Source organism: Coregonus clupeaformis, chromosome 36, assembly GCF_020615455.1.
Source record: "Coregonus clupeaformis isolate EN_2021a chromosome 36, ASM2061545v1, whole genome shotgun sequence".
Classification (NCBI taxonomy): domain Eukaryota; kingdom Metazoa; phylum Chordata; class Actinopteri; order Salmoniformes; family Salmonidae; genus Coregonus; species Coregonus clupeaformis.
The window spans coordinates 31,967,006-31,993,076 of record NC_059227.1 but is presented as its reverse complement, the minus strand read 5'-3'; the positions used below and the strand labels follow the sequence as shown (position 1 = coordinate 31,993,076).

At 43.5% G+C, this 26,071-nt stretch overlaps 2 protein-coding genes and 1 pseudogene across 2 annotated transcripts in view; 1 reads left to right on the top strand and 2 right to left on the bottom strand.

Moving 5' to 3' along the window:
• The window catches only part of LOC121552692 (protein eva-1 homolog C-like), a 155,115-nt gene extending 147,066 nt beyond the window's left edge, over positions 1-8,049 (bottom strand). The window contains exon 1 of the mRNA XM_041865701.2: positions 7,759-8,049. Within this exon, the coding sequence (XP_041721635.1) occupies positions 7,759-7,867 (109 nt within the window). The 5' untranslated portion in view covers positions 7,868-8,049. The remainder of the gene's footprint in view (positions 1-7,758) is intronic.
• A 1,168-nt stretch (positions 8,050-9,217) lies between these two features.
• On the top strand, positions 9,218-22,282 carry LOC121552517 (39S ribosomal protein L19, mitochondrial). The gene is made up of 6 exons (XM_041865473.2): positions 9,218-9,315; positions 9,583-9,706; positions 9,961-10,079; positions 17,418-17,552; positions 19,429-19,610; positions 21,507-22,282. Exons 1-6 carry the CDS (start codon positions 9,237-9,239, stop codon positions 21,726-21,728), a joined length of 861 nt encoding a protein of 286 aa, XP_041721407.2. The 5' UTR covers positions 9,218-9,236; the 3' UTR covers positions 21,729-22,282.
• Positions 15,979-17,409, bottom strand: LOC121552516 (annotated as a pseudogene).
• Positions 22,283-26,071: the final 3,789 nt, after the last annotated feature.

Below are 26,071 nucleotides of genomic sequence, written 5' to 3'. Positions count from 1 at the left end.
TTGTGTGAGATGCTCACTAAGTTAGCATTTCAGAGCTAACGTGACAACAATGGGGGTAAACACACAGCAACAATGGAGTGACTGTCTTGTAAAGAAGAGCATGCTGGTTTTACATGGAGGTCCGAGGTGGGGTTGCAGTAGGTTAGCATGCTCTCCAAGTTGGCTATTGTTGCTAACTCTTGCTACTGCCCGCCTACCCACGTACAAAAGAAACCAGTAAAGCTTTGTATAATCAGACATCTCATTTAATAACAGGAACACCACCAAACCAAACACTAAGATTTGGGTGGCCTCCTTCGGAAATTGTCAATAAAAAACACACTCCACTCTATGTACTCTCACATCAAGATCAGAGAGGAGACAGAGGAAGGCAAGATGCATCATTAGCCCTCCAGCCACACACACACAAACACACATTAGCTAGGATGGTTTGACCTTTGTTGACCCCGTGACACTTTAACAGCCATTGACTGAGGTTAAATGGGTCTCTCGGCCACAGGTTTACGAGACACAGAAAGAGAGAGAGAGAGAGAGGGGAGAGTTTTCACTGTAACACCCTGGTGGGTCAATAATAGAGACCTATGGTGCAACGCTGTGTGACGCTTTGGGCTGGGCGACACCGAAAGCATTGGGAGAAATACTTCTGCGGCTGGGGTCACATGTCACACTGGTTCTCTCAAAAACATATAAAAAGGCGAATGAATGTATTGTATGTTTAAGTAGTAAATGTACCGTACTGTATCTGTATCCTTTTAAAGTTCCCTTCACTATCTGTAGTTGGAATTTGGACGGACTATCCCTTTAAAGTTTCACTGTTGGCAACTCTGCATTGCTGGGTTAGAAGGACCTGGCTTCAAGCACTATGATTCAATGTTCAAGTACTGATCATGATGATGGTTCTAATTCCCCAAGCGTAAGATAAGATTGAGATCAAATGTATTTTAGTACTCTGCTAGAGTTAAAGAGCTAGCTCATAGCCGAGGGGGTCTTTCACATGAAAACGCTCACTTCTAATTACTCATTCAGGCAGCTGTGTGTTGGAACAATAGAGGTGATAAGAAGTAGAGATAGCACTCAATCACCTACCACCAACTTTTGTTTTTATATCTAGAGTGAATTAAATAATTAAATGTGATATACTCACAGACTATTTAAGATAACATTCAGTCAGTACTTAGCCATGATTTCTAGGTTTCGCTTCTCGAAGAGCGGACGTGACATTACGACAACTGGAAACGCATGACTAGCACTGATATGCACTGGTTATATGTACACAAATCCCTAAGCAACTGAATAATCCCACAACTCAGGTGTATAAACTGCTGGAAAAGCGCATGCAAATTTATAATCTAGATCAGGGCTCTCCAACCCTGTTTCTGGAGAGCTATCCTCCTGTAGGTTTTCAAACCAACCCCAGTTGTAACTAAACTGATTCAGCTAATCAACCAGCTAATTAATAGAATCAGGAGTGCTTGATTAAGGTTGGAGCGAAAACCTACAGGACGGTAGCTCTCCAGGAACAGTGTTGGAGCGAAAACCTACTGGACGGTAGCTCTCCAGGAACAGGGTTGGAGAGTCCTGATCTGGATGGACTGAACCCTCCTCTTGAAGTTCTCTTCCATATGGCTTCCCTTAGAGCCTAACTTGAGATAAGTGCACATCAATTGGACTTAAGTGTAAATTGTTCATTGAAGTCAATGGGAGATTTCAAAAAGCATTTGACTGAAGCGCATTAGGATTCAAGCCTTAATGATCTCCTCTCTTTTATGACCCTTGACGACACGATAGGCTTAAGAGTAATGGTGAAAAGTAACTGGAAACCTATCAATTTCCCTACACAAGAAAGAAAGCCATTAACTACAATTGAGTTACAGCTTCAGACCACGAGACAGACCGTCTAGCCTCTCCTCCCTGCAGATGTAGGCTAGGCCTAGAGACGACCATCTTCTCTAACTGACAGATGTAGGGTCTTAATCAGCCGCTTCTGTCACCGTCCTCAGCTCAGCAGGCAGATGTCAATCAAAGGCTTGGTCCTTGGTCTCCAGGGAGACGCCAGCTGGCAAAGAATGTGCCTGATTGCTAAAGTTCTCTTTTAGTCCCCGAGATGGTATTTCGGGAGCAGGATTATTTTCTTAATTCACATTGAATTGAATGCGGCAGTTTTTGCAGAGGCATGTTGGATGCAGTGGTCCTGGTGAGCAAACAAGTTTCCGAACCCCCGGCCCTGTACCTAATATAACTTAGGAGTTTAGGAACCAGGAATGAAGGGACGTATATGACAATGGCGTTTCCTTTCCCATCCCAAAGGGACAAATTTGAAATTAACTCCTGCCTACGACCCAATGTTTTGATAATCGCGTCTAACCCAGGATATTCGTAAACCTGTTCCGACGGTAAATCTGGACTAAACCGGTTTTAGTAACATGTTTTCTGTGAGGTTGCATTAAAGTCCCATCCATTGACTCAATCTATTTCTGGACAATATCGAGTTGAACAGACTCAAAATGTAAAGTTATCAGCATTTTGAGAGGTAATGACTGAGCAATCGCCTAAGCAACAGGCACTCACTCACACGTTAACTTAAACACATCTGCTCTTTAACACCTTGGCCCCAGTCAGGCATTTGTCTGCTCATTTACAACCATTAGGAGACCCATTAGAAGCCAATTCACATTGACACAAAGCTCTCTTCCTGGTTTACGACACAGTAAACAAAACCTCCAGCCCCGCTGCTGCTACTTAGAGGGCTGGTCTGGGCTAGGCTGGGGGCTAGAGAATCTTTGAGGCCTCCAATCTCAAATGAGAGACTTTTCCATTCATTATAATAGACTATGACAGTTAGGGCTTGTGCTTTATCGCATGGCATTATGCTGTACGAATAAAGGAAAACGTGCAAGGATATTAAGTAGATAAAACACATTTAGGCCTATAGAACTGTCAGAAATAATGCTTCCGTTTTAAATAGCAAGGAAACATCCACATATATAATGTTGCATATATCCATATCTGCCAATGTGCTTGCAATATTCTCAATATGGCTGTCTTGGAAGTCCAAAGAATGTGGGTTATTTCCAACTGGGTGAGGTAGTAGTATAAGTTTTTATGTAGTAAAACATTAACACCATTCTGACATGTCTTTATCTACACATGATCAGGAAGTTATGTGTGGTATTTACAAATGTTAGTGCATTAGAGTACGAGGCTAATGTAAAAATGCCTCCAATAACTGATACTGAGGCACTGGCTACAGTAAAAGCATGTGGGTAATTGTCAAGCAGCAAAACAACAGGGTAGATGTTTATCCCCCATTCTGACAGTATTAGAAGTGCCATGAGACACAGACCAAGGCACCAAGCACATGAGGCTTTCAGCATGTTTAAAGCCACAGTGTAAGATTTCCTGTAAATTCATAGGATGAAATACACTTCAGTTGGAAGAATGACTTATTTAATACCTTGTTGAGATTAGCACAACTCTATATCGTATCATAACAACAAAAAACATTGTTTAGGGCTTTGAAAAAAAAGTAATGTTGCTCTATGAAATGTCATGCCTTGAATAGCCATGGGATGCTTTACCACCATTGTTTGTGTCGGTGGGCCACTCTTTGATGGCATCCATTTTTTACTTTAAAATGTATGCCAAACAAAAACCATTGATTTCAAAGTTTAACAAACCATACAACTCTATGCACAGGGACTGCTTTTACCAATTTAGGCTACACATTTCACAAAAAACACATTTACTGGATAAATTGTGCAGATGCAAAGTTTGTTAACAGAATTACAGTAAAATCTCCCTCAGTTTTTTATGCGACCACATTTTCCAAAATCTCTTAAGTAACTGCTCCAAAATAAGAATAAAAGATATCTGCAGAAATAATGGGGTGTCAGCTATGACATGACACCTTGAATTTGAAATGGTTCTTTTGGTTATTGAACTACGGTAGGTGAAGTGAATTTACATCCTCTAACAGAATTACGGTAACGGAATTATAACATGGGTCCCTGATCTGTACTATACTGAAAGGCATAATTATGGATATGAATATCATACTCTACATGGTAATATGCAATATCCTTTTATTTTTTATTTATTTAGCATATTTGGGTATTATTCTACACACTGCCTATTATTGTAATGAGCTCCGCCCCCAAACAAGACCACATTTGGTTGGTCTGGACCAGACCAAATCTGAACCAATCATAGACGTCTATGTTTCACCAGATTGGACAGCACGGTACAGCACAACACACCACAGTAGAGTACAGTACAGTACATTAGACATGTTCAGTACATTACAGTAGAGTACAGTGCAATACAGTACATTATACTGTACTCTAGAGGGCTTTAATGTACTCTTCTCTACTGTACTCTAGTTTTCTTTACTGTACTGTTCTGTCTATAGCTACACTACATGACCAAAAGTATGTGGACACCTGCTCGTTGAACGTCTCATTCCAAAATCACGGGCATTAATATGGAGTTGGTTCCCCCCTTTGCTTCTATAACAGCCTCCACTCTTCTGGGAAGGCTTTCCACTAGACGTCGGAACATTGCTGCAGGGACTTGCTTCCATTCAGCCACAAGAGCATGAGTGAGGTCGGGCGAGTAGGCCCGCAGTCGATGGGGTTGAGGTCAGAGCTCTGTGCAGGCCAGTCAAGTTCTTCCACACGGATCTCGACAAACCATTTCTGTATGGACCTTTCTTTTTGCACAGGGGCATTGTCATTCTGAAACAGGAAAGGGCCTTCCCCAAACTGTTGCCACAAAGTTGGAATCACAGAATCGTCTAGAATGTCATTGTATGCTGTAGCGTTAAGATTTTCCTTCAGACAGGAGCTAAGGGGCCTAGCCCGATCCATAAAAAACAGCCCCAGACCATTATTCCTCCTCCAAACTTTACAGTTGGCACTATGCACTATACAGCTTCGCAGCTGAGCCGTTGTTGCTCCTAGACGTTTCCACCTCACAATAACAGAACTTACAGTTCACCGGGGCAGCTCAAGCAGGGCAGAAATGTGATGAACTGACTAGTTGTAAAGGTGGCATCCTATAACGGTGCCATGTTGAAAGTCACTGAGCTCTTCAGTAAGGCCATTCTACTGCTAATGTTTGTCTATGGAGATTGCATGGCTGTGTGCTCGATTTTATACACCCACCAGCAATGGGTGTAGCTGAAATAGCCGAATCCACTAATTTGAAGGGGTGTTCACATACTTGTGTATGTGTGTAAAGTCGTGGTCAAAAGATTTGAGAATGACACAAATACTATTTTTCACAAAGTCTGCTGCCTCAGTTTTGATGATGGCAATTTGCATATACTCCAGAATGTCATGAAGAGTGATCAGATGAATTGCAATTAATTGCAAAGTCCCTCTTTGCCATGAAAATGAACTTAATCCCCAAAAAACATTTCCACTGCAATTCAGCCCTGCCACAAAAGGACCAGCTGCCATCATGTCAGAAATTATCTCGTTAACACAGGTGAGAGTGTTGACGAGGACAAGGCTGGAGATCACTCTGTCCTGCTGATTGAGTTAGAATAACAGACTGGATGCTTTAAAAGGAGGGTGGTGCTTGAAATCATTGTTCTTCCTCTGTTAACCATGGTTACCTGCAAGGAAACACGTGCCGTCATCATTGCTTTGCAGAAAAAGGGCTTCACAGGCAAGGATATTGCTGCTAGTAAGATTGCACCTAAATCAACCATTTATCGGATCATCAATAACTTCAAGGAGAGAGGTTCAATTGTTGTGAAGGTATCAGGGCGCCCAAGAAAGTCCAGCAAGCACCATGACCGTCTCCTAAAGTTGATTCAGCTGTGGGATTGGGGCACCACCAGTACAGAGATGTGAGTGCATCTGCACGCACAGTGAGGCGAATACTTTTGGAGGATGGCCTGGTGTCAAGAAGGGCAGCAAAGAAGCCACTTCTCTCCAGGAAAACATCAAGGACAGACTGATATTCTGCAAAAGGTACAGGGATTGGACTGCTGAGGACTGGGGTAAAGTCATTTTCTCTGATGAATCCCCTTTCCGATTGTTTGGGGCATACGGAAAACACCTTGTCCGGAGAAGACAAGGTGAGCGTTACCATCAGTCCTGTGTCATGCCAACAGTAAAGCATCCTGAGACCATTCATGTGTGGGGTTGCTTCTCAGCCAAGGGAGTGGGCTCACTCACAATTTTGCCTAAGAACACAGCCATGAATAAAGAATGGTACCAACACATCCTCCGAGAGCAACTTATCCCAACCATCCAAGAACAGTTTGGTGATGACCAATGCCTTTTCCAGCATGATGGAGCACCTTGCCATAAGGCAAAAGTGATAACTAAGTGGCTCAGGGAACAAAACATCAACATTTTGGATCCATGGCCAAGAAACTCCCCAGACGTTAATCCCATTGAGAAATTGTGGTCGATCTGCAAGAGGCGGGTGGACAAACAAAACCCCACAAATTCTGACAAACTCCAAGCATTGATTATGCAATAATGGGCTGCCATCAGTCAGGATGTGGCCCAGAAGTTAATTGACACATGCCAGGGCAGATTGCAGAGGTCTTGAAAAAGAAGGGTCAACACTGCAAATATTGACTGTTTACATAAACTTAATGTAATTGTCAATAAAAGCCTTTGACACTTATGGAATGCTTGTAATTATACTTCAGTATACCATAGTAACATCTGACAAAAATATCTCATTACACTGAAGCAGCGAACTTTGTGAAGACCAATACTTGTGTCATTCTCAAAACTTTTGACCAGGACAATGACCCAAAACACACATCCAGGCTGTGTCAGGGCTATTTGACCAAGTAGGAGGGTGATGGAGTGTTGCATCAGTTGACCTGGCCTCCACAATCACCCGACCTCAACCCAATTGTGATGGTTTGGGATGAGTTGGACCCCAGAGTGAAGGAACTCCTTCAAGCATATGTGGGAACTCCTTCAAGACTGTTGGAAAATCATTCCTCATGAAGCTGGTTGAGAGAATGCCAAGAGTGTGCAAAGCTGTCATTAAGGCAAAGGGTGGCTTATTTGAAGAATCTAAAATCAAAAATATATTTTGATTTGTTTAACACTTTTTTGGTTACTACATGATACATGATACATATGTGTTATTTCATAGTTTTGATGTCTTCACTATTATTCTACAATGTAGAAAATATTACAAATAAAGAAAAACCCTTGAATGAGTAGGTGTGTCCAAACTATTGACTGGTAGTGTATATATGCCTTAATTTCTCAAAAATATACTCTTAGCTTTCATTTGACACCCAATTTGACATGCTCCTATGAACTTCCCATTTTGGTGCTAATGGGTCCTTGTAGATGGAAATGCCTACATCTTACTGCGTGCCTTTAAAATATTTGGTCTTTTTGATTTGAAGCAAACACATGCACGACAGGTGGTTGCAACACGCTGGTTCTAACACGCCAAATTGGGCCAATATACTACAATACAAGTAGTAAAAAACTGCGATCAATAACAATCCTTACTGCACTCTGAAAATCCTAAACATAAAGTAGCCTAGCCCACAATACTTTCTGTGCAGATGACCGCGACTTCATCACCTGACCAGCACACAATGATTGTATGAACCACCACCACCACCCAATATGGATTTCTCAATGTATGCCCTCACTTGTTCTTGCCAAAAACAACTAGTATAACGCATGTACTACACAGAATATAGACTACAATGGTAAAACAAACGCAGCATCAATTAGACTGGGGTAAGCATGCTTTCCCAACCTGAAAACTCAGAAGAACTTTTGGTGAAGTTGCAGAAGACCGTCAGACACGTTATTCCCAACACGAGCGCGTAATTGATGGCTGAGAGAGGCACATCTGGGAAGAACATCCTTGAAACAGCGAGACGTTTTGGAGTTACTTCTCCTCCACGTTCTGAAGGTCCAGGGTTGCTTTGGAGTTTAGGTTCTGCGTGGCAAGCAGCAGTAGATGCTCGGTCCCATGGCTCGTGTTCCGAATCACCTCATCATTCCTCGGAGGAGAGAAGGAACGAGACCTCGAGCCAAGAAGCAATTCACTTGGGAACTTCTATTTCGAGCTGCGCGTGGAAGTGGCTGGCTGGCCCACCTGTAGGAGCGGTGTCCGCATGGTCTCAAAGCCCCGGTTCCGGCGCGCTGCATCAGTAAAGTCACTGGGTGGACAACCACTATATTACAAGCGATTATAACCATTTTTGTATCCCATTCAGAAATATAATATAATAACTTTATTTCTTCCCAGAGGCAACTTCGGTTCTGGCATTCGGATTAGATAATAATAAAAAACATAACACCACAATTCAAAGATAACAGGTACCCAAACAGATGCATTAAACAAGATAAATACAAAGTCATTAGAAAAGATGTACCCCACATTAGTCAATCTATGGAATTGAAAACAATTTTACATGCACTCTCGCATAGAACTGAGATTGTTGTAGAATGTCACTAGCCTGCTTGTGAGAAGGCTGACTCTTGGCCAGCGTTTCCCAAACTCGATCCTGGGGACCCCAAGGCGTGCTGGTGCACATTTAGTTTTTTTTGCCATAGCGCTACACAACTGATTTAAATAATAGAGCCATTATCAAGCATTTATTATTTGATTCAATGCCAGGGCAAACATGTAATGTGCACCCCTTGGGGTCCCCGGGACCGAGTTTGGGAAAACCTGACCAAGAGGCATGGTTTAAACCTGGCTTTGGCTGTTCCTCTTTAATTGTTACATTGACGGAATCCCTCAGGACCTAGTTGGAAATGTTCCCTGGTTTGCATTGGGGTTTGGATGCAGGGTGCTTCTCAAGAAAGTGGGTATAGTGTAGCACCTGTATGGTATACTGCCTCTACCAAGAGGCCCAGGCTTTTATGTCACAGTGTAGGGCAGGCTACTCCCCCTGTAACCACAGGGCAGTGGTTCAAGCTCTCCTTCAGTGGATCCTCCTCATTGCTACAGCACAGTAGGTTATTTCTTCAGCATTGGAATCAACTGAAATGACTATGACTGATTGAAATGCTGAAATGATTCAACACCACCATCCTCCTCTTCCTCCTTCTCCCCCTCCTCCTCCTCCTCCTCATTTTTGTTGGTGGCTCTTTGATGTAGCCTATGTCTTTAGTGACATCGTGTGGACGAACGGATGATGTGCATGTTGCGTCTCTTGAAACACTTAACCCTTTTCGGCTTCCGTAACAATTCACATGTGACAGCGAAGGTCAGCTTCCAATATGGCTTCTTGCACACGAAGGCTTGACAAAGTTATGTGTTCAATAAGGTTGTTACGGAATATACAACAGCAAAATGAACGTAAGTCACATGGAATTATAAAATAAGTGTAGCTCGAAGGGTTGCTATCAATCAGTTGGGCATTCCTTAGCTAGATTTAGCCAAAAATGCCCTAGACGTTGCTAGCTAGCTACGTTAGCTAACGGTAGTTATGTTAGCCAGCTAGCCACCCACTGTGTTACAAAATTACATTGTTTTTAGCTAGATAGATAGCTGCTGTTCTAGTTCGAGATGGCTATTGAAATGTTTAATATTATAAACAGACTGAGTCTTTTGTTTCCTCCTTAGGTTTCTTGTCCACATCTATGCGTCGCCTCGCGCAGGAGAGTGACGGTGGCAAGCCAACAAAATTCACCCCTCCACCAAAACCTGTCATCATTGACAAAACACAGTCCGAGGCTTCACTGCGAAAGTAAGTAAAGACATTCTAGTTAACAAACTGTGTTCATAACACTGAAAACATGGTGATGTGATGCTAGCCTGGTCCTATAATTGGTGTTCTTGCCAACACCATTGCTGTCATTGCCAAACCAAACATTGGCATGATAACACAAACTGTGATGTGATTTATAGTAACAGTTTCCTTTTGCAATTCCTCTTGTTTTATCAGCAATTATGCGACATAATATCATTCCATTCCTGCTTTGGTTCTGTTTTTTAATACAGGTTCCTGAGTCCAGAATTCATCCCACCCCGACAGAGAATAAACCCATTGAAGTTCTCCATTGAGCGCAAAGACATGATCCAGAGGAGGAAAGTGCTCAACATTCCAGAGTTTTATGTTGGTAAGAGACCTTTTGAGATAGTTGGTTTATAAATGAGACTTCAATACACACCATCCTATCTAGGCTACTAACAAGGTCTTGAAAAGCATTCTGCCTTCTCCCTACAGTTATCAGCCATTAACTTTGCCTACGACTGCCTCATGAACTACAATCCCGACGCTGTGTTTTAACGTTTAGAAACGTCAATAATCATCGCTTACGATACAGCACAGGTGGTCGGTCCCCTCTTGTCTTCTGTCTGTTTTCCGTAAACTTCAAGCTCTAACATGGAGATATGGCCGTGTGTTGGAACACTAACCCTATCAAGGTGTGTATCAATTTAACCCTTTTCTTGCTGATATGAAAGATAAGGTCCTTATGCTTCCAATACCGTACCGCAAGCGACGTGTTAATGTTCAGGTTGAGCACCGGGGAGCTTAACAAAACTCCCCCCTACAGAAGACGCCTTCGTCCAATGACTCTTATGTGTAATGTAATGGAACTGAGAGTCATGATCAAGGGCCAGGCTACTAGCCAGCCCTGTACAGAACAGAGTCTATTGAAAGCTCCATTCAACGACCCATGCTGAAAATGAGTGTGATATTCTGTTGCAAAAAAGCTACTTGCATTCAGTAGTTATTGTAAAGCTGTTATTGGATTGCTAATGTAACAGGCTTCACGCTGCTGCTTAGCAGAATTGCTTCCTTGCTCACAACATCCTTACCCGTACTTGATCTGGCACTCTCTACCTCGCCAATACACGTGACCAACCATTTGACAATTAACAAACCAGTTATGCCACCGAAAAGGATCTGTGTGATGGCACATCGAACTTATGAGACAGTCTTATCTCTGTTACACAAACATCCTCCTCTTCTTTCCGTGTGGGTCTCATTTTGCAAAAATAAAGGATGAAGTTATAGAAGGATTTTGAGTGCCCACTGCCACCTAGCGATCACGTTGCCGCGCAATATGGATGGCCTCCATTTTTGGATATAGGTTTACTTGAACAGGGACAATGTTTTATATATATACTGAACAAAAATATAAACGCAACATGTAAAGTGTTGGTCCCATGTTTCATGAGCTGAAATAAAAGATCCCAGAAATGTTCCATACTCAATAAAAGCTTATTTCTCTCAAATTTTGTGGACAAATGTGTTTACATCCCTGTTAGAGAGCATTTCTCCTTTGCCAAGATAATCCATCCACCTGACAGGTGTGGCATATCAAGAAGCTGATTAAACAGCACGATCATGACACAGGTGCACCTTGTGCTGGGGACAATAAAAGGCCACTCTTAAATGTGCAGTTTTTGTCACACAACGCCATGCCACAGATTCCTCAAATTTTGAGGGAGCGTGCAATTGGCATGCTGACTGCAGTAATGTCCACCAGAGCTTTTGCCAGGGCATTTAATGTTCATTTCTCTACCATAAGCCGCCTTCAACGTCATTTTAGAGAATTTAGCAGTACATCCAACCGGCCTCACAACCGCAGACCACGTGTAACCTTGCCAGCCCAGGACCTCCACATCCGGCTTCTTCACCTGCTGGATCGTCTGAGTCCAGCCACCCAGACAGCTGATGAAATTGAGTATTTCTGTCTGTAATAAAGCCCTTTTGTTGGGAAAAACTCATTCTGATTTGCTGGGCCTGGCTCCCAAGTGGGTGGGCCTATGCCCTTCCGGGCCCACCCATGGCTGCGCCCCTGCCCATCATGTGAAATCCATAAATTAGGGCCTAATTTATTTATTTCAATTTACTGATTTCATTATATGAACTGTAACTCAGTAAAATTTTTGCCTGTTGCGTTTATATTTTTGTTCAGTAGGTTTATTTGAACAGGGACAATGTACAACAAAAACACAAGTCTCAGTACACTTAATGAGTTGTTCCATATTTAGCTAACAGCTCATTTCCAGAGGTAACCGTGTGTGCAGGATTATTTATTTTTCTATAAAGAGGTAACTTTAATTTCGGTCAGTATTCCAACATCAGGAATTAATCTCTTAATTTCCCAACAACATTAATTTAAAAAAAACAAATAAACATTGCCAACTCCTGCCATCCCTCGTGACATAATGAAAACACCTAGCTTTGTTTAATTATTAATTATCAGTGTATTTGGAGATATAATTTTCAGGAAGTCTGTTTATTGGGACACAAACATCAGGTGCTAAAAGTATGGACAGAATAAAAAAAGTACAAAATATATTTAAAATAACAAAAACATTGATGGAAATATACCAGCATACTATAAATATTACTTTGAATAAATCAATTAGGTTTCAACAATGCTCCACATAGCCGCAGTATCAGGTGCATGTTGCGTCCAGTTTGGGCAATGTATCCCCTACAAGCCACAGCCAATGGAAATCGGCACGATAAAGGCAATAAGTAATGCAACGTAAATGTATTTACATTCTGTACCTTTAAACCATTTTATATTTACATTCTATGATCATTATAAACAGTGTCATATTAATTTAGATGTCGGATCAATGTTTGACAAGTGAGATGTGTCACATTTAAGCAATAAGGACAGAGGGACTGTGGTATATGGCCAATACAGTGGGGGAAAAAAGTATTTAGTCAGCCACCAATTGTGAAGATTAAAAAGATGAGAGGCCTGTAATTTTCATCATAGGTACACGTCAACTATGACAGACAAATTGAGGAAAAGAAATCCAGAAAATCACATTGTAGGATTTTTAATGAATTTATTTGCAAATTATGGTGGAAAATAAGTATTTGGTCACCTACAAACAAGCAATATTTCTGGCTCTCACAGACCTGTAACTTCTTCTTTAAGAGGCTCCTCTGTCCTCCACTCGTTACCTGTATTAATGGCACCTGTTTGAACTTGTTATCAGTATAAAAGACACCTGTCCACAACCTCAAACAGTCACACTCCAAACTCCACTATGGCCAAGACCAAAGAGCTGTCAAAGGACACCAGAAACAACATTGTAGACCTGCACCAGGCTGGGAAGACTGAATCTGCAATAGGTAAGCAGCTTGGTTTGAAGAAATCAACTGTGGGAGCAATTATTAGGAAATGGAAGACATACAAAACCACTGATAATCTCCCTCGATCTGGGGCTCCACGCAAGATCTCACCCCGTGGGGTCAAAATGATCACAAGAACGGTGAGCAAAAATCCCAGAACCATACGGGGGGACCTAGTGAATGACCTGCAGAGAGCTGGGACCAAAGTAAAAAAGCCTACCATCAGTAACACACTACGCCGCCAGGGACTCAAATCCTGCAGTGCCAGACGTGTCCCCCTGCTTAAGCCAGTACATGTCCAGGCCCGTCTGAAGTTTGCTAGAGTGCATTTGGATGATCCAGAAGAGGATTGGGAGAATGTCATATGGTCAGATGAAACCAAAATAGAACTTTTTGGTAAAAACTCAACTCGTCGTGTTTGGAGGACAAAGAATGCTGAGTTGCATCCAAAGAACACCATACCTACTGTGAAGCATGGGGGTGGAAACATAATGCTTTGGGGCTGTTTTTCTGCAAAGGGACCAGGACGACTGATCCGTGTAAAGGAAAGAATGAATGGGGCCATGTATCGTGAGATTTTGAGTGAAAACCTCCTTCCATCAGCAAGGGCATTGAAGATGAAACGTGGCTGGGTCTTTCAGCATGACAATGATCCCAAACACACCGCCCGGGCAACAAAGGAGTGGCTTCTTAAGAAGCATTTCAAGGTCCTGGAGTGGCCTAGCCAGTCTCCAGATCTCAACCCCATAGAAAATCTTTGGAGGGAGTTGAAAGTCCGTGTTGCCCAGCGACAGCCCCAAAACATCACTGCTCTAGAGGAGATCTGCATGGAGGAATGGGCCAAAATACCAGCAACAGTGTGTGAAAACCTTGTGAAGACTTACAGAAAACGTTTGACCTGTGTCATTGCCAACAAAGGGTATATAACAAAGTATTGAGAAACTTTGGTTATTGACCAAATACTTATTTTCCACCATAATTTGTAAATAAATTCATTAAAAATCCTACAATGTGATTTTCTGGATTTTTTTTTTTCATTTTGTCTGTCATAGTTGACAGACAAACTTGCACAATTGGTGGCTGACTAAATACTTTTTCCCCCCACTGTATACCACGGCTATGGGCTGTTCTTAAGCACGACGCAACGTGGAGTGCCTGGATACAGCCCTTAGCCGTGGTATATTGGTCATATACCACAAACCCCTGAGGTGCCTTATTGCTATTATAAACTGGTAACCAACGTAATTAGAGCAGTAAAAATACATGTTTTGTCATACTGGTGGTATACGGTCTGATATATCACGGCTGTCAGTCAATCAGCATTCAGGGCTCGAACCAACCAGTTTATAATATGTATTGTAGTTGGTGGAGGAAGGTCCTCTCCACTCCCTCTGAGTATTTTACACCACTGACTCATTTACACAATGGAAACACCTGCTTCAGACAGAGGCAGTATCGACTGATACAGAGACCTTCCCTGGTAAGATCCTCTGTGAATTTATAGTAGAGATGAATGGAAAGACTGTCTCTTTAAAGGTGTGTTTGAATGTGTGTAGTTTAGTGTTATCGACTGGATCAACAAACGAAAGCTCTCCCTTTTTCCAGTCCAGCTGTATTCTGATTATTTGGGGCTTTCTCACTTGGAATGGAGTCGATGGAGTACAGATACCAACATGTTTCAAGCAGACCACCATAGTCCCTTAGACTAAACACCTCCCTCTGCAACTGGATCATGGACTTCCTGACGAGCCGCCCCCAGGTGGTGAGGTAACAACACGTCTGCCACGCTGATCCTCAACACGGGGGCCCTTCAGGGGTGCGTGCTCAGTCCCCTCCTGTACTCCCTGTTCACCCATGACTGCATGGCCAGGCACGACTCCAACACCATCAAGTTTGCCGACGACACAACAGTGGTAGGCCTGATCACCGACAACGATGAGACAGCCAATAGGGAGGGGGTCAGAGACCTGGCCGTGTGGTGCCAGGATAACAACCTCTCCCTCAACGTGATCAAGACAAAGGAGATGATTGTGGACTACAGGAAAAAAAAGAGGACTGAGCACGCCCCCATTCTCATCGACGGGGCTGTAGTGGAACAGGTTGAGAGCTTCAAGTTCCTTGGTGTCCACATCACCAACGAACTATCATGGTCCAAACACACCAAGACAGTCGTGAAGAGTGCACGACAAAACCTATTCCCCCTCAGGAGACTGAAAAGATTTGGCATGGGTCCTCAGATCCTCAAAAAGTTATACAGCTGCACCATCGAGAGCATCCTGACTGGTTGCATCACCGCCTGGTATGGCAACTGCTTGGCCTCTGACCGCAAGGCACTACAGAGGGTAGTGCGTACGGCCCAGTACATCACTGGGGCCAAGCTTCCTGCCATACAGGACCTCTATACCAGGCGGTGTCAGAGGAAGGCCATAAAAATTGTCAAAGACTCAAGCCACCCTAGTCATAGACTGTTCTCTCTGCTACCGCACGGCAAGCGGTACCGGAGCGCCAAGTCTAGGTCCAAAAGGCTTCTCAACAGCTTCTACCCCCAAGCTATAAGACTCCTGAACAGCTAATCATGGCTACCCCGACTATTTGCACTGCCCCCCCACCCCATCCCCCTCTTTTATGCTGCTGCTACTCTGTTTACTATTTATGCATAGTCACTTTAACTCTACCCCCATGTACATATGACCTCAATTACCTCGACTAGCCGGTGCCCCCGCACATTGACTCTGTACCGGTACCCCCCTGTATATAGCCTCCCTACTGTTATTTTATTTTACTGCTGCTATTTGCCTTTATTTTCTATTTTTCTTTCATTAACACTTTTTTATTTTACATTTTTCATAAAAAGAAAACTGCATTGTTGGTTAAGGGCTTGTAAGTAAGCATTTCACTGTAATGTCTACCTACACCTGCTGTATTCGACGCATGTGGCAAATACATTTAGATTTGATTTGATAATATTCACCTCTTACAAACTCCACACCCCAGGATCCAAATTCAAAGCCACTGTCTCCCTTCCTCTGGACGGGCTGCAAGGCTACACCCAGGACCCAGCCTGTATTTTATCCAACCGCAATGTCCCAGCTATATGTCCCTGAGCTAAAGCCCTCCGAGCCGAAGGCCACAAAGGGGTCATCAAACCTCTCTAGGTTGTCAGGATAATGCTGCGGCTCATCACTGTATCTCACACTGGTCAGATCCTCAGACAGGATGAGACCTATTCCTGCAGTGTTGGGGTCCAGAATCACAGGGATGTATTTAACCATTCCCTGCATCTTCTCCCAGACTCTGAACTGCAGGTTGCCCAGGTGCTTTGCCACATCGATCAGAGCTCCTGTAACCTTCTGTGGATTTCGCAGTGTGCACTGGGATCTTTTCACCATGGCCTTGTAGTTCTGCAGGAATGATACATCTTCATCTCCTAACTCCTCTATGGCTCTGATTGTGTCTGAAAGAGATGATATCTCTCTGCTCATCTCCTTAATCATCTTCTTCATCTTTGGACTCTTCTGCTCCTCTTCCTTCCTCAGTGCAGCTATCCTGGCCTCCTCTTCATCTTGTAGAAACTGGTGAAGCTTCTCAAACTCCTTCTTAATTTTCCTCGCTGTGTGCTGGGCCTGACTCTTAATGTGCCCTGCTGTGTGATTACAGATCAGTTTAACTGCGTTGAAGACCTCCAGCTTCTTCTTTAATGGCTTCAGTGCGGTCTTAACTTCCTCCTTATGATCCATTGCAGCTTCATCTATGGGGATGCAGTCATGCTTTTTATGTTTATTTGAATCCCGACACACCACCCAGGTGGGCTGTTTGTCATCCAGACAGAATAGTTTTAGTTTCTCACGGTGTTGACTGCAGAGCACCTCAGACTCTGATGAAGCTCTCTGACTTTTCTCCTCTAAGAAGGCCTCGCACAGGTTCTTTAAAACCAGGTTACATGGAGGGTTGTCCATTGACATTATTTTCCGGCACATTGGACATTCCTGAGTTCCCTTCTATTTCCAGAATTATTTCAGACAAACTTTGCAGAAGCTGTGTGTACATGACAGGAAAACTGGCTCCTTGAAGATGTCACAGCACACAGGACAGCAGAGATCCTCCTCGGGGAGGGAAGGTTCAGAGGTCATTGTTTCATCACCACCATCTCTCCTGTAATGGCTCCATTTCAGAATAAGGCTGTAATGTAACGAAATGTGGAAAAGGGGAAGGGGTCTGAATATTTTCCGAATGCACTGTATATCTCGTCACATTATGAGGAGAGATACTGGCATTTCCTCTATCTTTTTGAAGGAGTTATCAAATGAATGTGTTGATTATGACTTAAAGCAGCCGTTGTGTTTTGCAGGAAGTGTCTTAGCTGTGACCACGGCGGACCCTCATGCCAGCGGCAAAACCAACCGCTTTATGGGCATCTGCATCCAGAGAGGTGGCCATGGACTGGGAGCCACATTTGTCCTGAGGAATATCATCGACGGCCAGGGTGGGGATAATCATGAAGTACACAAAAGTTCTCATGTGAAGAGTGTGTATGTGTGCGTGTTTTTGCACCGACAAGACTCTTTGTTAATTCAGTTGTATAAGAGGTTATATTGCTTCCTGAATAAATATCTCAGTTGGATGAGTGTGACTGAAACATCAGTTTCAGTCTGAAGTGTAGAACCTCAATTTCCATTGATTTAGTGCATGGGTGGCCAACACTCTTCCTGGAGAGCTACTGGGTAGGCAGGCTTTCACTCTCTCCTGGTTAGCAGCAAATTATACTGAACAACAATATAAACGCAACATGCAAAGTGTTGGTTTCATGAGCTGAAATAAAATATCCCAGAAATTTTCCATATGCACAAAAAGCTTATTTCTCTCAAATTTTGTGCACAAATTTGTTTACATCCCTGTTAGTGAGCATTTCTCCTTTGCCAAAATAATCCATCCACCTGACAGGTGTGGCATATCAAGAAGTTGATTCAACAGCATGATCATTACACAGGTGCACCTTGTGCTGGGGACAATAAAAGGCCACTGTAAAATGTGCAGTTTTTGTCACAACACAATGCCACAGATGTCTCAAGTTTTGAGGGAGCGTGCAATTGGCATGCTGACTGCAGGAATGTCCACCAGAGCTGTTGCCAGAAATGTGATGTTAATTACTCTACCGTAAGCTGCCTCCAACATCATTTTAGAGAATTTGGCAGTACGTCTAAACCGGCCTCACAACCACAGACCACGTGTAACCATGCCAGCCCAGGACCTCCCCAGACCACGTGTAACCATGCCAGCCCAGGACCTTCATATCCGGCTTCTTCCCTGCGGGATCGTCTGAGATTAGCCACCTGGGCAGCTGATGAAACTGTGGGTTTGCACAACCGAAGGATTTCTGCACAAACTGTTAGACGTCCTCACCAGGGTCTTGACCTGACTGCAGTTCGGCGTCATAAGCGACTTCAGTGGGCATATGCTTGTCGTGTCATTCATCCTCCGCCGTCATGTTTCAGCATGATAATGCACGGTCCCATGTCACAAGGATCTGCACACAATTCCTTGAAGCTGAAAATGTCCCAGTTCTTCCATGGCCTGCATACTCACCATACATGACACCCATTGAGCATGTTTGGGATGCTCTGGATTGATGTGTACGACAGCGTGTTCCAGTTCCCACCAATATCCAGCAACTTCACACAGCCATTGAAGAGGAGTGAGACAACATTCCACAACCAACAGCCTGGTCAACTTTATGCGAAGGAGATGTGTCGCGCTGCGTGAGGCAAATGGTGGTCACACCAGATACTGACTGGTTTTCTGATCCACAGAAATCCACACCCCTACCTTTTTTTAAGGTATCTGTGACCAACAGATGCATATCTGTATTCCCAGTCATGTGAAATCAATAGATTAGGGCCTAATGATTTTATTTCTATTGACTGATTTCCTTCTATGAACTGTAACTCAGTAAAATCTTTGAAATTATTGCATGTTGGTTTTATATTTTTGTTCAGTGTTGTAGAATCAGGTGTTCTAGATTAGGATTGTAGTGAAATCCAGCAGAAGGGTACATCCAGGACAAGGTTTGGGCAGACTTGGTTTATTGTGTGCCTGTGACCTCTGAGTAAAGGCCAGGGGTGGCAAACTCACTTCCTGGAGGGCTTTGTCTGCCGGTTGTTGTTACTTCCTTTCAATTCGTGTCCAATTAAGTCCTGTTAGCACAGCTGAAAACTGGCATTCCAGTCCTGGAGGGCCGAGCGTCTGCAGGTTTCGATCCTCCTTTGTACTTGATCCATCAATTAAGGTCACTGATTAGTTAGGAACTCCCCTAACCTGGTTGGCAATGATAACCATTGGCTGTGTATCTCTCTCTCCCTCAGGAGTTGAGATCTGCTATGAGATGTACAGCCCGCGGCTGCAGCAGCTGGAGGTCCTGAAGCTGGAGAAGAGGCTGGACAACAATCTGATGTACCTGAGAGATGCCCTGCCCGAGTACAGCACCGTGGACTTGGACATGAAGCCCGTGCCCCACTCTGTCACCGGGGACGTGCCCATCAATAAAGTAAATGGCTAGCTTCCGCTCTCTCATAACACATAGTTATTATTCAATCAATTAATCATCTTGACCTCTGAATAGACAGCAGATATGGCAGTTAGCTCAGCTCAAATCAAACTTGAGTTCTTTATTATGTTTAACACAATGCTGAGACACTTAATATTTAGACCTATGTTTCACTTAACAACTGAAGTCTGTTAACATAACATGGAAGTGGCCTTTGTTTTATAAAGAACATGTATTGCTAACAACATGATTGGTACAGATTCATTACCCGAGGCCTGTCTGTACAGAGCAGTATTGGTTTGACCTCCACTACCGTTCAAAAGTTTGGGGTCACTTAGAAATTAAAATTTTTTTGGATCAGAAATACAGTGTAGACATTGTTAATGTTGTAAATGGCTATTGTAGCTGGAAACTGTTGATTGTTAATGGAATATCTACATAGGCATACAGAGGCCCATTTATCAGCAACCATCAGTCCTGTGTTCCAATGGCACGTTGTGTTTGCTAATCCAAGTTTATCATTTTAAAAGGCTAATTGATCATTAGAAAACCCTCTTGCAATTATGTTAGCACAGCTGAAAACTGTTGTGCTGATTAAGAAGCAATAAAACTGGCATTCTTGAGACTAGTTGTGTATCTGGAGCATCAGCAATTGTGGTTTCGATTGCAGGCTCAAAATGGCCAGAAACAAATAACTTTCTTCTGAAACTCGTCAGTCTATTCTTGTTCTGAGAAATGAAGTCTATTCCATGCGAGAAATTGCCAAGAAACTGAAGATCTCGTACAACGCTGTGTACTACTCCCTTCACAGAACAGCGGAAACTGGCTCTAACCAGAATAGAAAGAGGAGTGGGAGTCCCCGGTGCACAACTGAGTGAGAGGACAAATACATTAGTGTCTAGTTTGAGAAACAGACGCCTCATATGTCCTCAACTGGCAGCTTCATTAAATAGTACCCGCAAAACACCAGTCTCAATATCAACAGTGAAGAGGCGACTCCGGGATGCTGACCTTCTAGGCAGAGTTGCAAAGAAAAAGCCATATCTCAGACTGGCCAATAAAAATAAAAGATTAAGATGGGCAAAAGAACACAGACACTGGACAGAGGAAGATTGGAAAAAAGTGTTATGGACAGACGAATCAAAGTTTGAGGTGTTCAGATCACAAAGAAGAACATTTGTGAGACGCAGACCAAATGAAAAGATGCTGGAGGAGTGCTTGATGCCAGCTGTCAAGCATGGTGGAGGCAATGTGATGGTCTGGGGGTGCTTTGGTGGTGGTAAAGTGGGAGATTTGTACAGGGTAAAAGGGATCTTGAAGAAGGAAGGCTATCACTCCATTTTGCAGCGCCATGCCATACCCTGTGGACGGCGCTTGATTGGAGCCAATTTCCTCCTACAACAGGACAATTAACCAAAGCACAGCTCCAAACTATGCAAGAACTATTTAGGGAAGAAGCAGTCAGCTGGTATTCTGTTTATAATGGAGTGGCCAGCACAGTCATCGGATCTCAACCCTATTGAGCTGTTGTGGGAGCAGCTTGACTGTATGGTACGTAAGAAGTGTCCATTAAGCCAATCCAACTTGTGGGAGGTGCTTCAGGAAGCATGGTGTGAAATCTCTACAGATTACCTCAACAAATTGACAACTAAAATGCCAAAGGTCTGCAAGGCTGTAATTGCTGCAAATGGAGGATTCTTTGACGAAAGCAAAGTTTGAAGGACACTATTATTTCAATTAAAAATCATTATTTCTAACCTTGTCAATGACTACATTTCCTATTCATTTTGCTATATTTCCTATTCAAACTCATTTCATGTATGTTTTCATGGAAAACAAGGACATTTCTAAGTGACCCCAAACTTCTGAACAGTGTATATCTCTCTCCCCCTCTAGACCAGAGTGCGTATGCGTCCCAAGCCATGGTCCAAGCGCTGGGAGCGGCCCAAGTACAACGTGCAGGGCATCCGCTTCGACCTGTGCCTGTCACCCGAGAAGCTGGAGCACGCCCAGACGTGGGAGGAGCCCTGGCGGGAGTATGACATGCTGAAGGAGTACGACACCACGGCCCTGGAGGAGCGCATCCTCGAGGAGGTGCAGACTGAGATGAGCAAGTGAAAATGCCCCAAACCCCTCACCCCAACCCTCTCTCAACCAGGGGTGGGCAGTTCCGGTAAGCGGGTGGGCAGTTCCGGTAAGCGGGTGGGCAGCTCCGGTAAGCGGGTGGGCAGTTCCAGTAAGCAGGTGGGTAGCAGTGTTTGCTGGTTTTCCTGTCAAATCAATAAATGACGTAAAGTTTGCGAAGCCAAATCTACATTATTCACTCCATGAGCAATTAGTAACATGAATAGATCGATGAAGTGGCTGAGAGAGAGATGAAAAGCACCAGACAGTGCTGCCTCTAAGGAACAGTGTTCAGCCACCCCTGTCAAGCTCTTTCAACACTTGATGGCGCTCGGTCATCCACCTGCCTCCATGTACATGATGTCTGGTGAGAGGTGGAGAGGAACATTGAGGAGTCTGAATCTCCCAAGGACAATGTTGGAACCGTCTGCATAGCTGTGGTTACCTGCTTGCTTCATCGTATCTTGTATTGTATGTCTGGAAAAGTGTGTTTGCATATAAATGTGCAGTTGCAAGTATCCATTTCTAAATTAAAAAGCTATTAAATATTTGTTTCCCTTGTCCTTTTAATAGATGGTGTATGATGTTGTAGGATACTTGAATGGTCCCATTTTTCTAGACACAATTTCTGTTTTATAATGCATTGATTTCAATTGTGACAGGGCCGAAACACTTGACCTTGAGAAATAGTCTGTAATCATGTTAAGTGTGGATTAGTGATAGTTGGACGCTGAAAGTGATCTCAGAGGAACTGAGTGTTGACATTGAAGCACAGCACAGAGCTGTACTAGTGACCAATCAGTATTAATGATGACCGAAAGAACCATATAAGGACAGCCTCAGCAGGACACCTTAAACCTCATTTGGAGTTCCTGTGTGGTCTTCAGTCAATGGAGCAGTGTGCCAGCCCAGAGAGAAGGGCTATGTCCCAAATTCTCATAGTACATCCTAATTGGTATGTCTTTTGTGTACACAAAAAATAGTAAGTTAAGCAGTTTGCAAAATGTATCAAATTTGAGTCGGCTTTAAATGCCAGGATGTTGTACTCACTTTCCTTTTCAGGATAGAGTAAAAGCCTGTAGCTCTCCAGGTAGATGGTTGGCCAGCCCTGCTCTACCTCATCATATTCAAATAAGAAACTGTGCCACGTTGACCTTTTTGTGTTTTAGTTAACTGTGCAAAGTTACAAGGAGCTTTCAGTTGTTACCATGTAATTACCATGTTGCAACACTTCATATTGCCACTAGGTGGCACTGCTGTGCCATAACATTGAACGGGACCGGCTTTGTTGAAACTGATGGCTTTCATGAGGTATTGTATTGCTTAATGTGCACTTTTAGTATCTTTTCCATAGCGCAACAGCAACTAGAAAAAAATAGAATTAAGAAACAATTCCTTTGCAAAAGAAAGACATATGTTTATAGTAGATGTTTACATCCAAGTGGCTGTTACTGTGGACACCTGCTGTAGTTGCCTTTTACTATAGTGAGTGGAAAAACCATGTGGTTTTTGAGATGACATGTTCCACAGTGTTAGTTACAGTTAGCACTGTAAAGTCATGCTGATGAAGTGTGTGTGTCTGTAAACACACTCGGAGCCTGTATGTCATGCCTCTGAAGTGTGTGTGTGTGCTTGGATTCTCCCCTACACTACACTCTCTAATTTCTCCACATTACAGGAGCGGTCTGTAATACAGGATTGCCAGATGTTTACTCAACTCATTATGGACCACACATCCTCAAACACACACACACACACACACACACAAACGCGTGCACACACACACACACAACACACACACTAGCAACACTCACACAAACATGACACTGTGAAAGAATAAAATATTCATCACAACAGTTTATAGTGCCAACGTCGACCCTTTTTTAAATGAGTTTCTATAATGGCATAAAGATGGAGGAATTCAGATATGATGTCATTGTTTTTGGCAGTACCCATAGAGTTTTTAAACTACGGCGCGTGGCATGGTTCAATGTGCCTATAAATCAGCACCATTTTTTCAAATGACTGCCGTCTTGGAGCTAGATTTGGCATCATGTACATTTTGCTAATGACCATACAAAAAAAAGAGTAACGGAGAGCACTACAATATGGAGAAGTTAGCAAATGAGGCGTTCTATCTTCATCGCTCTCTTTCATGTTCTCTCTCTCCTTTTCTGTGTTCTAGTCATTCTTCCTCTCTGTCTCTGTTTGTCTCTCTCCGTGTGATCATGTCCCTGCCTGTGATTTCTTTCTTAAGACAACCCCATGGGTGTCTGTAAATTAGTTTAACTCTCAATCTCTGTGTGTGTGTGTGTGCGTGCTGTGACAAGTGAAAGAGAATATTAGGCCCACCCATAGACCCAGATAAATTACAGGCTTGAGTTACACCCTGCTGTGACTGTGTGTGTGTTCTTGCATGTTCCCACATGTGCATATGTGTGCGTGTGCATGTGGGTGTTTTCTGGTCCTCTGGGCCGCCGTAGTCCTAAGTAAATGACACACTTGAGTTTCACCATATGTTCCAGTGAAATAACATGAGCGCCTGCTCCTCCTCTCTCCCACTGTCCCCTCGTGCCAGACTGGAGCTCCTGCTGCCTTCACATGCACGTGTGAGGGTTGTGACTACAGTCCCCTGACCGAGGAGACTACAGTCCCCTGACCGAGGAGACTACAGTCCCCTGACCGAGGAGACTACAGTCCCCTGACCGAGGAGACTACAGTCCCCTGACTGAGGAGACTATTATCTTATCTAGATGGTGATGACCAGAACCATTATTTCTCTGCATGTTTTAGTCCGTAAAGACGGGACAGAGCAGTACAGGTTACGAGGAACGTCAGGCTGAGACATACTGCTGTGTGTATGTGTATAATTGCGTGCATGCATGAGTGCATACGTCACAGTCATTGGTGTGAGTGTGTGTCAACAGGGGAACACTATGGCCTAGAGCAGAGAGGGGCTATATGAAGGGAATAAAAACCATCTTAATTATAGTGACAGCAGGAACTGCCCTCACATTCACATGTACCTATTGCAAGCGTGTGTGTGTCTGTCTGTGTGCGACTGTGCCCGTGTGTGTGTGTGTGTGTGTGTGTGTGTCTGTGTGCGACTGTGCCCGTGTGTGTGTGTGTGCGACTGTGTGTGTATGTCTGAATGTGTGCTCGAATGACCTGCACACATGCCGATCATACAGGCAGTAATACAGCTGCTACATTGATATTACAGAACAACACCTAGCTAACATAACCCATCATACATTGATATTACACCACAACACCTAGCTAACATAACCCATCATACATTGATATTACAGAACAACACCTAGCTAACACAACCCATCATACATTGATATTACATCACAACACCTAGCTAACACAACCCATCATACATTGATATTACACCACAACACCTAGCTAACATAATCCATCATACATTGATATTACACCACAACACTTAGCTAACATAACCCATCATACATTGATATTACAGAACAACACCTAGCTAACATAACCCATCATACATTGATATTACACCACAACACCTAGCTAACATAACAGCTGTCCAACTTAGTTCTTTATGGAAAACCATTCTCCATTAGTGTGTGTGTAGGTGGTGGAATCCATGTTGAGGATGTCCCTGCCCACATGTGGTCTAAGATAAGCACCGCCAAGGCTGTTTGATACATTCTTTGCATTTCCTTCATATCACCCAATGTTCCTGCCACCCCATGTTCCTGTGTGTGGTGTGTGTGTGTGTGGTGTGTGCAGCGTTGTGTTGTGGTTAAACACTTAGGACCAAGAGTGCTAGGTCAAAACAAGGCACATTGTTTCACCTTGAAGGGTTGTAATTCCTGTACGGTCGACCCGACCGCGGTTTGGGGAACAGAAGACTGTATGTCTGTGTGGTCTATGTCTGTGTCTTTTATCTGTCTGAACCAAAATGTATGTTGATGTGTTGTTTACCAACTGTTTCCTAGATAGCCTACAATACTGGACAGTCTATATTTTTGTTCTTGCCCTGCGCTGAACACACCTTATTCATCTCGTGGACCTATCAGCAGACCCTATAGCCCAGGGGTGGATAAAGTACTTGTCATACTTGAGTAAAAGTAAAGGTAGGGAGGGGAGTAGATAGGTAGAGGAGGAGAGAGGGAGGGGAGTAGATAGGTAGAGGAGGAGAGAGGGAGGGGAGTAGATGGGTAGAGGAGGAGAGAGGGAGGGGAGTAGATAGGTAGAGGAGGAGAGAGGGAGGGGAGTAGATAGGTAGAGGTGGGAGAGAGGGAGGGGAGTAGATAGGTAGAGGTGGGAGAGAGGGAGGGGAGTAGATAGGTAGAGGTGGG